The 14,252-nt window shown below is 42.2% G+C and overlaps 1 protein-coding gene across 1 annotated transcript in view; it reads left to right on the top strand.

Moving 5' to 3' along the window:
* Positions 1–12,697, top strand: part of LOC108502370 (gamma-aminobutyric acid receptor subunit rho-1) — a 31,870-nt gene extending 19,173 nt beyond the window's left edge. The window contains exons 5-10 of the mRNA XM_017825267.1: positions 1,609–1,832; positions 5,202–5,284; positions 6,462–6,602; positions 7,041–7,193; positions 8,906–9,102; positions 9,944–12,697. Coding sequence (XP_017680756.1) covers positions 1,609–1,832; positions 5,202–5,284; positions 6,462–6,602; positions 7,041–7,193; positions 8,906–9,102; positions 9,944–10,231 — 1,086 coding nt within the window. The 3' untranslated portion in view covers positions 10,232–12,697. The remainder of the gene's footprint in view (positions 1–1,608; positions 1,833–5,201; positions 5,285–6,461; positions 6,603–7,040; positions 7,194–8,905; positions 9,103–9,943) is intronic.
* Positions 12,698–14,252: the final 1,555 nt, after the last annotated feature.

The raw sequence follows: 14,252 nt of genomic DNA, 5'->3' as shown, positions 1-14,252 counted from the left end.
CTGCGCAGGCTCGAAGGGTTAATGACCTTTCCCAAATCTTCGCTCGTGAAGACTGGCCATTATTATTATTAATGTCCTTGAAATTACAGAGCTTTTGCATGTTGTGTGAGGCAGCTGTATTATCTGCATGAAAGATGACAAGAAGGAAAAAACAGTGTCACTCAGCTTTGGAAATTCATTTGCAAGCTTAACAGGAAGAGTTAATAATGTTGCTGAGAACTGGATCAAAAGAAGAAGGGAGATATACGGTTGTTGCTTGAGGGATTTTCAGATGATGTGTTATAAAATAATGTGGTTCCCAGTTTAATAGCCTAAAACTAGTATTAATAAATCATTCCTAATGAAGGCTGACAATACCAGATTTTTCCACAGCAACCATAATTACAAATTTATGCAAAAAAGTGAGGCATTAGCTTCTCACTAAAGAACAAATATCTGTCAATTTATTGTTGTTTAAAGGACACATTAACACACAGGAGACAAGAAAAAAGGTTTCCCAGATCAAACATCTTTAAATTTAAGTCTTTCCCAGACCAAACATCTTTAAATTGAACAGGGAAAAGTTGTTGCCAAATGCTAGAGAATGAATCCAATGAAAAAGGAGAAATTACATGATCAGTGGCTTTGGGAGCTTCAGTTGGATATAATGTAAAGCATTTTTAAGATTTATATTAGCCTCTAGTGTAATAATAATAGCATAGGCTGCAAGAAAAAAATCACTTCTATTGAAAAAAAGACAGCAGAACTCCCCATAGTTCAAAATGTTTGGAAAGTGCTGTGGAAAAAAAAAAATCAAATGTCAAAAAACTCCACCCCAAATCCATCTGACCTCCTCTACTCCAGACTCTAGGGCAGACTGCTCAGACTTAGACATTTCCCCCACTTTATGGGCAACATATTACACTACACTCAAAGAGACCATATTTATAAACAACTGTGTGATCTTATCTTCAGATATGTGACAGCTTCCTTTGAAACAAGGGAAAAGGCAAACCCAAGTGTACATATCTCTGGGGTCTGACTCCAAATACGATAGAGCTCAAAGACAAGGAGCGTGCCTCAGATCTAAGAGTACAATACGTGGGGAGAAAGAGCAAGAAGAACCCAAAACATTTTGGTAAAATATCAAGTCAAAAAGACTTTAGAGCCAAGGCTGGAGGAAGAGGTCCCACTGCAACACATTCTTCCAGCTGCCTGTGGTAAGGCAGTTGCTGGAGCAGCAGAGATGGCAGTGCAGGCAGCAAATGCTTTTTGCCTGTTCCAGGAACACAGCATCTCATGGTTGGGGATTAGGCAGTCAGCAGCACTCCACATCCACTGCTGCCTTGACATGTCTTCATTTTTGCCCCTGGAGCGGCTCACAGACACTAAAATGCAACATTTGCAATTCAGAGGTGGATCTGCCACCTGGATGGCCTCTGATTTCTGAACCCCATAAGTCTGTCTGACCCGAGGAATAAACAACCTGCAGTCGGTCATGTCCCTTGCAGTTGGGGAGGGGATGTGCCTTCAAGAACGGTGCTTTCCAGTTCGCTGTTTGTCCCAGAGAGAAGCAATCACTACTATGCTGATAAGGTATAAGTTGTGACACAAACCTCTTTGTTGCAGGACTTCACCATGACACTTTATCTGAGGCACTACTGGAAAGATGAGAGACTGTCCTTCCCCAGCACCAACAACCAAAGCATGACCTTTGACGGCAGACTGGTGAAGAAGATCTGGGTTCCTGACATGTTCTTTGTTCATTCCAAGCGTTCCTTCATCCACGACACCACCACAGACAATGTCATGCTGCGGGTCCAGCCAGATGGGAAGGTACTTTATAGCCTCAGGTAAAGCTGCATTTGGTCAATGCAAGCCATTAGTGGAGTGAGAAAGTGGTTTGATTGATTCCTGTATTGTGTTTTTGCATGACTTCATACAAAAAAAAGCATAAAAAAATGAATGTGCTGACTACTCACAGACATCTGAGTCCCTGTCCGAGTTCATTTAAGTGCCTATTGCAGGAGGCCTTCTGTGCTAATTTCTGTGCCAATGTTGCTGATTCGACCATTGTCCCTTTGCCTTGTATGCATGGTTAGCCCCTGTTCCTGTTGGGAAGCTGCAGTCAAATGTGGCAGTTTCTTGGGGCAGCTCAACAGGGACCAGGGGGTTCCAATGAAGAGGCAGGGCACAATCTAAGTAAAAGGGCAATGTCTGGTAACAAAGAGAAGTCCAGGGCAGCTATCCACTGCTATCCACTTAATTATATAACAAGCCTCTGTGACTAGCAAAATATGCAATTAAGAAGAATATAAATTATACCGAGCACAATTTTAGCTTTATGATATGCAACAAAACAGAAGGAACATCCTCCAGCACGTGAAGTGAGAAGCTTCAGAGCAAGTGTATATAGTTCCTGGTAACTTGCATATATGGCTAGAGCAACCCAAACACTTGACTTGGGATCTTCCTGCTTTTTTCTCACTTTTTATGTGAAATGCCTGAAAGCCCCTTGAAGGGGATATTTTTTGTAAACGTTGTTTTGTCCTCTAGTTTGAGGACAGGCTTGCTCCCTTATTTTCCAACTGGTTAATCAGCTGATGTAAGTCTGAACATTATTCAACCAGGATTTTTTTTCTTTTTAATAAGTAGCACTTTCATACTTGGAGATGCTATGTGAGGAGCATCTGTTTTGTGATTTAACATCGACTGGCAACTAAGCTCCAAGTAGCTGCTGGCTCACTCCCTCCCGGTGAGATAGAGAAGGGAATTGAAATGGTTGAAGTGAAAAACTTTCTGGATTGAGAGAAAGGCAGCTTAATAGGCAAGGCAAAAACCCCTCACAAAGGGAAAGCAAAACAAGGAGTTCATTCACCACTTCCAATGGACAGGCAGGTGCTCAGCCATCCCTAGGGAAGCAGGGTTCCGTCACACGTAACGGTGACTGGGGAAGACAAAGGCCATCACCACATACTTCCACCCCTTCCTTCTTCTTTCCCCCACTTTATGTACTAAGCATGACGCCATATGGTGTGGAACGTCCTTTTTGTCACTTGTGGTCAGCTGTCCTGGCTGTGTCCCCTCCCAACTCCCTGTGCACCCCCAGCCTCCTCACTGGTGGTGCGGGGTGAGAAGCAGAAAAAGCCCTGCTCAGCTATAACAAAAACACCCCTGTGTTTTCAATAAAAATCCAGAAAATATCCCCACACTAGATACTGTGAAAAAAATTAACTCTATCCCACACAAATCCAGCATGATATGTCTATCTCCCAAAAAACCCTAAATTCTGCGCTTCTGTTTTTCTTGGCTGCAGCTCCATCCAGTTAGAAAACAAGTATTGCCAAATGACCCATAAAAACATATTAGAGAGGAAATTGCTGTACAATATTCTGATGCAAGAATGTTGACATCACCTCCACAACAACAAAATAACAAAATACCTGATAAAGAAAGCGTCAGATGATAGATAATATATTCTGAAGGACAAAAAGAAGAAAAATCTGACTGATAGAAGGTCAGTTTCAGCAAGCTTCATAGATTTAACTAGTGATAAAGTTGCAGAATATACTGCTTGGGAAAGCTGTGGAGGTCTTTAGGGAATTATAGTAGTGGCAGAGGTAGAGCTGAGCCTGCCATGAAGTGAGGAGATCAACTTCTCAGCCTGCCAAGGTGTTTTATGATTCTAGGAAAGTAAGTCAAGCTAAGAAATTCTTGATTCCCTAGGGGGCATCAGTTTGACAAGAATTCTTTTGTTCTCTGATATTTTTATCTTACTGTTCGCTGGATTCACAGCCTGAACAGTGTCTACCTTCTCATTATCAAAGCTTTTTCTTCACTCAGCGTATTAGACAAGGTTCAGGTGTTCCTTAGGCCTTTGCAAAGTTTGCTCAGGTTGTCAGTACGATAAAAAAGGACAATAATATGACAACATTCAGCTATAGCATGCATGTCTATATACTCTTTCATTTAGCTGCCTGACATCAAGCATCTGTGTTGCAAGCGTTTATGATTATCTAAAGAAGATGGGAACAGAACAGCAAACTACTCAGATCCTGCCATGTACAGTCTTGTGCTCAAACAATTGCCCTGTACGAAATGGTCACGGATGTCTTCAATAGCAAATTGGCAGTGTCAGTATTTTATTCAGCAGCAACTGCAGGTTGCAGTGCCTTATGAATTATAGGGAAATACAAAGGCTGGTCTCTCCTTAAGAGCCAACAGGTCATTCATTACTGCCTGTCTGCCTTTGTTGAATGCCTTTGCCTGTAGATTATATTTTTTCCTTGGTGCCTGCCTTTTTAAGGTTCTTTGCCAGGCTTTGTTTTCTCTTTTCTTGGATACCAGTGTGGACCTCACAGGCACCTAAACAACGAATCTGAGCCAAGCAATTTCTCTCAAAGTCTAAATCCAGACAGGAAAGCAACATCAGAGGGAACCCACATGTGCAGGACTACTAACATAAGGGATTGCATTGTGTTCTTATCATTATGTGACAGACATCTGTCTACCATTAGCCCTTCTGTAATTCATTAATTCTTTCCCCATTCCTTTTCATTTACTTTCCTAGAGTTCAAGCCAGTCGAGTCAAGATTTATGGATGTTTCCAGTTCAAACACAAAATTATGCTATTAAAAATGAGATAATCAGACTACAGCGAGACCAGAGCTTTTGATTGATGAGGCAGAGCATTCGGTGGTCACTGTTGCGTACCAGCCTTAACTCGAGGCACTGCCTATGCCCTCTGGTGGCTGATATCCATGTGTGAATACTGGGTTCTCACGGAGCAGCTGGAAATTCACCATGTGCGGAGAAAATCACCTGGATCCCCCATGGCACTAGGATGGCTTTGATAAATGGAAATTATTTTATCGTAAAAAGCATCTGTTGAAAGGAAAGATGTCTGCAGAGATATATTTGTTGATTGTCAGGGGGAAAAGTGTCCTCTTCAATATTATTCCATTTTCTTCTCCAATATATTTGTAATCTAGTAGCAATTTGTAGTGGCCTAACTTTCTAGTCATGTTTTCTAACACTAGTTTGCTGAGAGGAAGAAGTGGCTTTAACTAACGTGAAATGGCTTTAGCTGAATGGAAGGGATTTATTTTCAGTTGACTGGTACCGGCCATAGTTGCTTAATAAAAGATCAAACTCACAGCTTTACTATTTTTCAGTCATATAAGAGGACAAGTTTTTAATGAAGTGATTTTTGTTATTCCTAGAGTTACAGTAACAGCAATGTGCAACATGGATTTTAGTCGCTTTCCCCTGGACACACAGACATGTTCCCTGGAGATTGAAAGCTGTAAGTAAAGTGGAGATGCTGGGGAGCCAAGGCCACCCAATGGGCACCCAAACTGCATTTAATTATACCAATAATCAATTATATCAATAATTAAACTGCTGCTACATTCGTGGGAGCTCTAACCGAAGTCAGCAGACTTCAACACTAAGAAAACTCCTTGGCCGTATTTTTCACTGGAACTAGATGGTGTTTGCAGCAACACAGTGTTTTTAAAAACTGGCTGTAAGCACTGTCTTGCCAGTATCCCTGAGTGCCAGCCAAGCTGCCACCCCACCCCATGAGGACCTGGGCCGCTTGCCTGCAGGCCAGCAGTCTCCAATAGCACCCATTTATCCAGGTGCCCTCAAACACAGAGATAAATGGCCCTATGCCCTTTGTGTGCACCGACTGCTCATCCATGGTACAGAAACCACAGCGGGGCAGAGACATTAATCACCTTCCTCTTATTTTTCTTACTCCTATTTGAGATAAACCCAGCTTATACTCTTTGTCCCGGGTATAATGCACATATGAATTGCCTGGATTTCATACAACAACATTTTAAACTTTTAGCTTTTTACAAGTTATTTTCTTCTTCTTCTTAAGATTGCAATAAGAAATTATAATCTTAATTTGGTTTTAATACATTTATATGTGATTTTTTTCTCCCTGTCTGTAAAGAGCTGCTACTAAACCCATCTGAAAGGATTAACATTCCTATTATTTCCGCATTAAAATAGAAGACCTGTAATGTTCATGTCTGCGTCATAGGCAGAAAGTTTGCCCAAGAATTTTCCCTCCTGCATGCCTCAGACCATTGATAGATTGTTCACTTCATTACCCCAGTCAGGCTCTTTCCTCTAAGTCTCCTTTTTTTTGTTTCTGATTTTAGGAGGTTTATAAGGGATAGTTTTTCAAGTTCTGATGCGGTGCCTTACCTGACACACACATCATGAGTGTGAGAAACAGAAGGGTTTACAAAACGTACCAGGCATCAGGCCTGAGGGCTGTAACAATGAGCTAGTCCACTCCTTGCCACAACCATATTCACCACCCAGGTGGGTGGCATTTTGGGTATTTGATCCTTTCAGCCAGGAGCTCTCAGGTAGCTGGGGGGGCTGTGTGGGCACACCCTGGGATGTGGGGGTGATAGCAATTGTCTCAGTGCACAATACTGAGGTTTGCTCTGCTCTCCTAGATGCCTACACTGAAGATGACCTTATGCTCTACTGGAAGAATGGGAATGATTCCCTAAAAACAGATGAGAGGATATCACTGTCTCAGTTCCTGATTCAGGAGTTTCACACCACCACGAAGCTTGCCTTTTACAGCAGCACAGGTGGGTACTGGAGTGCCAGCCAGAGTAGGCTGGGGGAAGAAGGGGTGCAAACTGTCTTTCTTGACCTTGGTCTTGGAGGATTGTCCACTGGGAGTTCCCTGTGTGGCTCATCAGATCTGTCACTCTTCTATGCCAAGGTGGCTGTCCCTGCCACAGACTTCCATCTTGACAGTTGTGGTCTGGAAAAACAATCCTTCTTACACCAAGCCTTAACATTAATTAAACTCTCCAATTGCACAGGCTATCTTCTCTTGAATATATCATCCTGAGAGATGCTTTGACTGTGATAGTTGGTTCAGTAAGGAGTCTTTTCTGTAAATTGCCATGATCTGCAGTCATTAACTGTGTTTTTCTAAAAGAAAACGAGACACTTTTCTCCTGATGCAACACCACCTTGTCTGAAAGTAGTTTGATATTTTCATTCTCTCTGTCATACAGGGTGGTACAATCGCCTCTATATAAACTTCACTTTACGCCGACACATCTTCTTCTTCTTGCTCCAAACCTACTTCCCTGCCACCCTCATGGTCATGTTGTCCTGGGTGTCCTTCTGGATCGATCGACGAGCAGTTCCTGCCAGAGTACCGCTAGGTAAAAACAATCTTGGAGTTAGCAGACCTAAGAGACAATTGCTGCATCCACAGCCTTGACCACCAAAATGAAATCCCCTGTGCTATGCACTGTCTCTGTGTTGCCTTGTGGCATAGAAATCGGCTATGTCACACATTTCTCCCAGGGACAGGGCATGTGTCCTCCCACGGGCAGGGAACAGCCCTTGGTGCAAACTCTCCATCTGCCCTGAAGTGCCAAGGGGATTTCCCTGTTCACACAAGCCCAAGAGGCACATGGTACAAATCAGAGAGCAAAGATCCCACTCCATTTTTATTGCTGTAAACAGAGACAGGGCACATATAGAGCCAAGGTTTTCAGTACCCTTCAGAGACTTCAGTGAGCGAGAAGGTAAAAATCAGTATCAGCAGCCCTGACAAAATTTCAGTTTACTGAGTTTTGCTAGAGGAGGGAGGGTGGAGGTAACACAGCCAGCTGAGCTGTGCCATTTAATGTGTTAAATGAGTTTGCACTGCAATGTGAGGGATTCAGCTTCCCCTTTTGCAGCGTCTTTCAGACAGATGAAGCTGTATGTCAGAAGAGTCATCACGGAAGCAGAACTGTGATATAGGCAGAAGTCTTCTTCTAAGTGGATGTGTCACCCTTAGCAAAGTGCTGTTTGTGTTTTTGCAGATTCTCAGCTCAAGCTTGCTTCCTCTTGTTCTAGGCAACACACCTCAGGATTTTATTTATTCTTAAAATCATATTCTTCAATGGAGAGGATAAATAGAGGCATAACAGATATGGAAATGGGGCAATTGTTCATGTCTGAATTTAGAAACAGCACCCATTGCTTTAAGAAAATAAAAGGAGTTTAAGGTTTTCAACCATGGCCTTTCAGAAGATACAGGCACTACCTTAGCAGCTTTGTAGCACCTAGATACTCCTGTAGAATCAGTCATTGCTGCTTGTATACATAATTTCAACTTCCAAAGTGATCACTAATGTGACATAATTAGCCCCTGAAGTAAGAGGGCCACAGAGAGCCTCTCTGAGAGCCAGGATAACACCGAACTACAGGGCTCCTGTCCTTGCTGATGGGCTCATTGTGCTCGTCTATGGGGTAACGTGGGGCAGCATTGCCATGTGGAGCCCCATTATTCTTTACTTTTGCTCCAATGAGGGCACAGACCAAGTGTGAGAGTCAGCTGGTGACTTCTGTGACTTCCCGTGAAGCAGGACTTCTCAGGAGAAGTTCAGCATATAGAAAACACAGGGGAAACTGGTGGAAGCAACAGCTTTGCTTGTGTCCATGCTCTGGAAGAGTTGAACTAGGAGCTGAGATACTCAGACTTGTAAGTCGTAGAACAACTCGAGTTGGAAGGGACCCATAAGGATCACTGAGTTCAAATCCATGTACCCCTCCAGGGACTGTCCTGAGCCTGGAATGGAGTGAAGCCAGCATGGGGTCAAAGTGCTGCTGCCTGGACATGGGGTGGGAGGCTCATGGTGTGGTGAGCAACCAGGCTAGCATAACCCTGAGACCAGAGTTAGAGCTATACTCACCAAAAAGACAAGAAAACCCCTGTCAGAGATTAGGGCTGCCTGGACTGTCCTCAGGCAGTGAAATCTATTGCCCAAATGAGAAAAACAATTCTGCAAAGTAAATTCAGATGTCAGGAAATTGTAACAACAGCTGTATTTGTGATGAAGAGTCTGGTTTGAAAATGGTCTCTCTGCTGGTGTTTTCCCAGGGATAACCACTGTGCTGACCATGTCCACGATCATCACTGGGGTGAATGCTTCCATGCCTCGTGTTTCCTACATCAAAGCCGTGGACATTTACCTGTGGGTCAGTTTTGTGTTTGTCTTCCTCTCGGTGTTGGAATATGCAGCTGTGAATTACCTGACGACGGTGCAAGAGAGGAAGGAGAGGAAACTGCGGGACAAGGTGAGATTTTTTATCTCCAAACAGCTTCATGCCCCTGGGAAAAGGTGTGGCAAAAGTCTGGAAATATTCAAAACTTTTCAACTACAGTGTGCTGCTCTCAGCTGTCGGGGGGAGAATGCAATAAAAACACCAGCAGCAAGTCATTCCAGGTTATAAAGATTTGCCACAAACAACCCACACCCAAGTTCTCTGTTCTTTCTTTGGAGTCTAAGGACCCAAACTCCCTCTACATATAGTCCTCCACTGCCTGTATAGATGGGATAGGTTTGGGGATTTTACCTTTAGATACTTCTTTTATACTGAAGATCCAAACCTGTGAATAGAATTAGTTGGGTACTGTGTTTTGGGTTTCAGACAACATGGCAGATATCTCCCACCTTTCTCCACGCCCAGTTTAAACTTACACAGTGGTCACAATTTCCCCCTTTTGCCCACATTACATGAAATTTTAACCACCTAAAATTTAAGCCTAAAATCTTCCCTTCAAATGGGACAAGCCTCATACATTCCTTCTTGTGGTTTCCCTCTGTCCTCTTCTCTGATTTTCTCAGCTTCAAGGTACAGGTCCAACCTTTATTTATACCCTAAAAACCTCTGCATAAGCCAAATGAGCTTTTCCGCAGACAACCCTGCTCGCTCCCTGACTGTGCCTGTGTCTTGCAGACATGAAAATAGAGACAGAGAAAGCTGCTGTTCAGCTCCACCCTCTCGTTCTCCCTTTTGAGTTCCAGCTTCCTGAATTTTCCCAGCCTTTCCCCTCCCCTGCTTTTGTAAGGAGGAAAGGGGTGTGTGTATATCTGGACACAACTCAAACCCACCCTGCACCTGTTTGTGCCCACAGCCTGCCTGTGCGTGCAGCCTACCTCAGCCTCGGGCCATGATGATGGACGGCAGCTACAACGACGGAGACGTGAATGAGCTGGGGCACTACATGTCTGAGAACGGAGACAAACAGGACCGAATGATGGTGCAGCTGGCGCTGGGGTCTGAGAGGGGCTCGGGCAGGAGGAAAAACCAGAGATACGTCAGCATGCGGATCGACACCCATGCCATCGACAAGTACTCCAGGATAATATTCCCTGGTGCATACATTCTATTTAATTTGATATACTGGTCCATTTTTTCATAGGTATTCATAACTTCTGTAGTCACAGAGCATTGTGACATTAAATGAAAGTACAGTCTCATAGGCTAACAGAAAGAAAATAGAGAATTGTTTTAATTGGAAGGAAGATTGACTTTTTTCAAGATTTAATTTTTTTTATTAGAGGCAACTCATCTGTGGCATAAATAATTGTGCAAGTTTCACATGTCAGCAAAATATAGGATACACAATCTAAAATTTTATACTTATTTGAAGTTGTGCTATGTTCCTTCTTGTGCCTCGCAGGCCACTGTAAACTATTTTAACAAGTGACTATAATTGCCAGTTGCTTATATATGGTGCATCCTCCATTTTGTGCTCCTGAAATCCTAATTCTCTGAGTACCTGAGCACATGCATACATCTCTCAACTCAGCAGACTTACCACGTTCAATACCAATAAATACAAGAAATGCAAATACTTGCATTTTTGCAGGATGAGGTCAGAAATGGTAATTACAAACACAAAATATCCACAGCTTAATGCATGCCGCATTAGCAGTACTGTACTGACAGGTCCAAGTAGGAATACTTTCAGATTTGTGCTTTGTCTTGATTGTATTTAAAACAAGGAAATATTTCCAGACTGTTTTGACTAACTTTTTAAAATATGACTTGCAATGCACATTTAATAAGGAATGAACAAAAGCCAGACTTCTGCAATGCTAACCAAATCCTTTGGGAAACACTGGAGCTGTCCTTGGATGTGCTTATTTGGGTCACTGGAAGTTTTGCTCTTGAGTTTCCTGGGAAACAGATTTCTCTACAAAATGATCCAGTGAAGACAATCATGTGTCTACAAAAACCCTTCCAAACTACTCCAAGAAAAGCCTCTCTCCTCTGAGGTAGTCTGAGCATTACCAGTCTGTACAGCCTGAGAACCTGTTGCAGCCTGTAAAGCTACCAGTAATTGTACTCACTTGTGGGAAAAGCCAAGTTCATCTGTTCTTAGTAAAAGCATAATAGAAAGGTGCTCAACAGCTGACAAAGCAGTAGTAAGGACTTTATATTTGAGTTACTAGAGATACTATGCCAAAAACTCTGGAATTAAGTAACAAAGAGCTTCCATGATAAGACAGCAGCTCAACTGCAGATGCAGTTTGCACACAATTGCAGAATTATTCCCTGCACAGCAGATGCTGTTGCCTTTTACAGGTGAAGCTGCTCTGAGCATCAGACCAAAGCAATTGTGACTTCAAAAGGAGAGTGAATCTTCTTACATGACATTTGCCCTGGCCTGCCTGTTCTGCCACTGCCATCAGGCACATGACACAGACATTGCAGTTGTTTCAACACTGCTGGTTGTTGTTTTCATTTCCGATGTAAATAAATGTCATGCAAACATACTCAGCGTTTCTTACAACTGCTAAAATCATGACCTGAAAAACTACCTACACTCATCTTGCACTTACATAGCCCACACTCCACAGGTAGGCAGTAAAATCACAAAAGCTAAAAATCATTAGAAGACACCCACTCATAAGATTTTACTACTCATTTCTACAGAATTGCTTTTTTCACATACATAAACTTTCATAGCTTCATTTTATCAAGCTCCCTTCATATCATATTATTCTCCTGTTAGTTTTTTCAATAGATTAAAAACATACTTTTTTTTTTTTTTAAAACCATAAACATTTCAATCAAATGAAAGTGGAAAGGTCACTCTGGCAAAAGCAGATGAAAGGTTGGCCACCAGCTTTGCCCACCCTACCTTATTCCTTATTCTGAGGCACCCTCCACAACCAGTAACTCCAAGATTTCTTGGGCAGTACTTGCACAGGAATGTATTTAGATTCTCATTTAAGAACCCATTTATTTCTACAATTTAAGAATAGCACGAACAGGAGTGCCAGATTTTATAGTAAGCTCTTCAGCTTCATAAGAAGCTTAATGTTATGTAGTTTGCTGCAGTACTGTACGTTCCTTTATAGACTCATTAATCTCATACTACATACACTATTTGGCATCTGATCAGTATATTAAGGGAGATTTTGAAGATACAAATGGGAGCTGGACTTTTGAATTCCCTGGCTTTTAGTGGGAACCTGGTTTCTAACTTACCATGAGATTTTTTTCAAAGTTTTCCTTGCAGCACAACTCCCTAACCAGATTCCCCAACCTCAGTATTTGGATTTATACTGTTAATTTACTCGTGTTTTACTTGGGAAACTCTAGTGCCTTTTCAGTCTTATATAAATGTGTATATAGATGTATTCTATAAGTACATGATATATCATATACAGTCAGTGTTTGCTATCAACCACTGTACTCATTAAACATATTTACATACACCTTTTTTTGGCTTTTAACCTTTCAGTGTATGTTTTTTGTATCCAATCATTAACACTCTGCTCCTTTCCATTCCCACAATGAATCAGAGAGATTTGTTTGCTTTTCTTTATTTCTAGAAACACTCAAAATCACAATAAAACTTCACATTTGTACAGCACCGTGTGTTTTCTACCTTCAAAAGAATGATCTCCATGAGTTTATACATGTATATAAGAACTTTTTTGCTCAGGACCTGATCCAGACAAATACAAAATGTCCTCAAATCTGGTAATGCTGCTCAGGCTGGAGAGCCTTATGATTTCACAGGAAGGGCTCGGATAAGAAGCCTGCGTGCAAACTCACAATCACCACAATGATGACACTAGCTTTCTGCCCCAGACTGTCTACATCACACTCCTTGTTCTTCTTGCTTTGGCTGATATTTTACAAAATAATTCAGACCTATTTCTCAGAGGTTAACCCAAAGCCCAGCCTGGGATGATGCTTTTTTCAAAAGCTGAAGAGTATTGGCAGGTCTGTGTGGATCTTGGATAGACACAAGTTCTGCCTACGAGCAGATGAAGAGATCTATGTCTAAATGAAAAGGCTGGGAGGTTGGGAGACTAAAATCTTTAGTAGTTTCTAAGGATGATGCTAATTACTGATAGGGTGAAGCAGCAAAAAGGCAGAGTTCAGTCTATAACAGATAGAATACTGAGAAGGCACGAAGAATGATAAACTATTTCTTCCCTAGTAAAAAAAAATTCTCATAGTAATCAAATCAATAGATGTTCCTTTCTATATGCAGCACAATTAAGAGATTCAGTACAAAACAGATCCAAATTCCCTACAAGTTCTGGTGAGCAAGTAGAAACCCCTGGGACTCCCCTCTCCTGCACTTGCTCATATGGCAGTGTGGTATTTGACGGAGCCCTGAGGAAGCAGCAAAGAGAAAGAGAAAGAAAACATGAGACCCCATGTACTCCACGTTCCACACCAGCTTGGTGGCAGTACAACACGAGGCCATTCAGATGCTCAAATAAATCTTTGAAAGCTGAACAAATGTTAGAGTGTGAAGCATATTCCAATCTCCAAGAACCAAAAGCATATATAAACAGGAAAACTATGGAAAATTGTAACTTCTGATGAATTTTGTTGTGAAACAAGACTCCAGTACTGTAATGAACATGCACCAGAGCTGTGTGCTTTTATCCTTCAATAACTTCTTGAGAAGTTAGGAAGAAATGAGCCACTATTACACTTGCTAGGTAACTCTGAGACTAAACAGCTGAAAAGACAACTGTATAGGGGCAGCCAGGAGCTCAGGTATGGTATCTACTCAGCTCACTGAAAGGACATAGCAACCAAGGCAGAGCTCCCAAAAAAACATGCAGCTATCCAGGCTTCAGGCTGTAGGGAGTGCCGAAGTCTTTCACTAGATTGTAGCAGAGATAGCAGTTGCTATTGGGATCATACAGCCTGGAGAAGAGGTGGCTTTGGGTGACGTAATTGCAGCCTTTCAGTACCTAAAGCAGGCCTACAAGAGAGATGGGAAAGAGACTTTTTACAAGGGCCTGTAGTAATAGGACAAGCAGGAATGGCGTCAAACTGAAAGAGGGTAGGTTTAGATTGGATATTAGGGTGGTGAGGCACTGGAACAGAAGCTGTGGATGTCCCATCCCAGGAGGTGTTCAAGGCCAGGGTGGACGGGGCTTTGAGCAATCTGGTCTACT

This window comes from Lepidothrix coronata, unplaced genomic scaffold (genome assembly GCF_001604755.1).
Source record: "Lepidothrix coronata isolate B3197 unplaced genomic scaffold, Lepidothrix_coronata-1.0 Scaffold4, whole genome shotgun sequence".
Taxonomy (NCBI): Eukaryota; Metazoa; Chordata; class Aves; order Passeriformes; family Pipridae; genus Lepidothrix; species Lepidothrix coronata.
The sequence above is the reverse complement of the archived record's forward strand: the minus strand, read 5'-3'. Positions and strand labels throughout refer to the sequence as shown.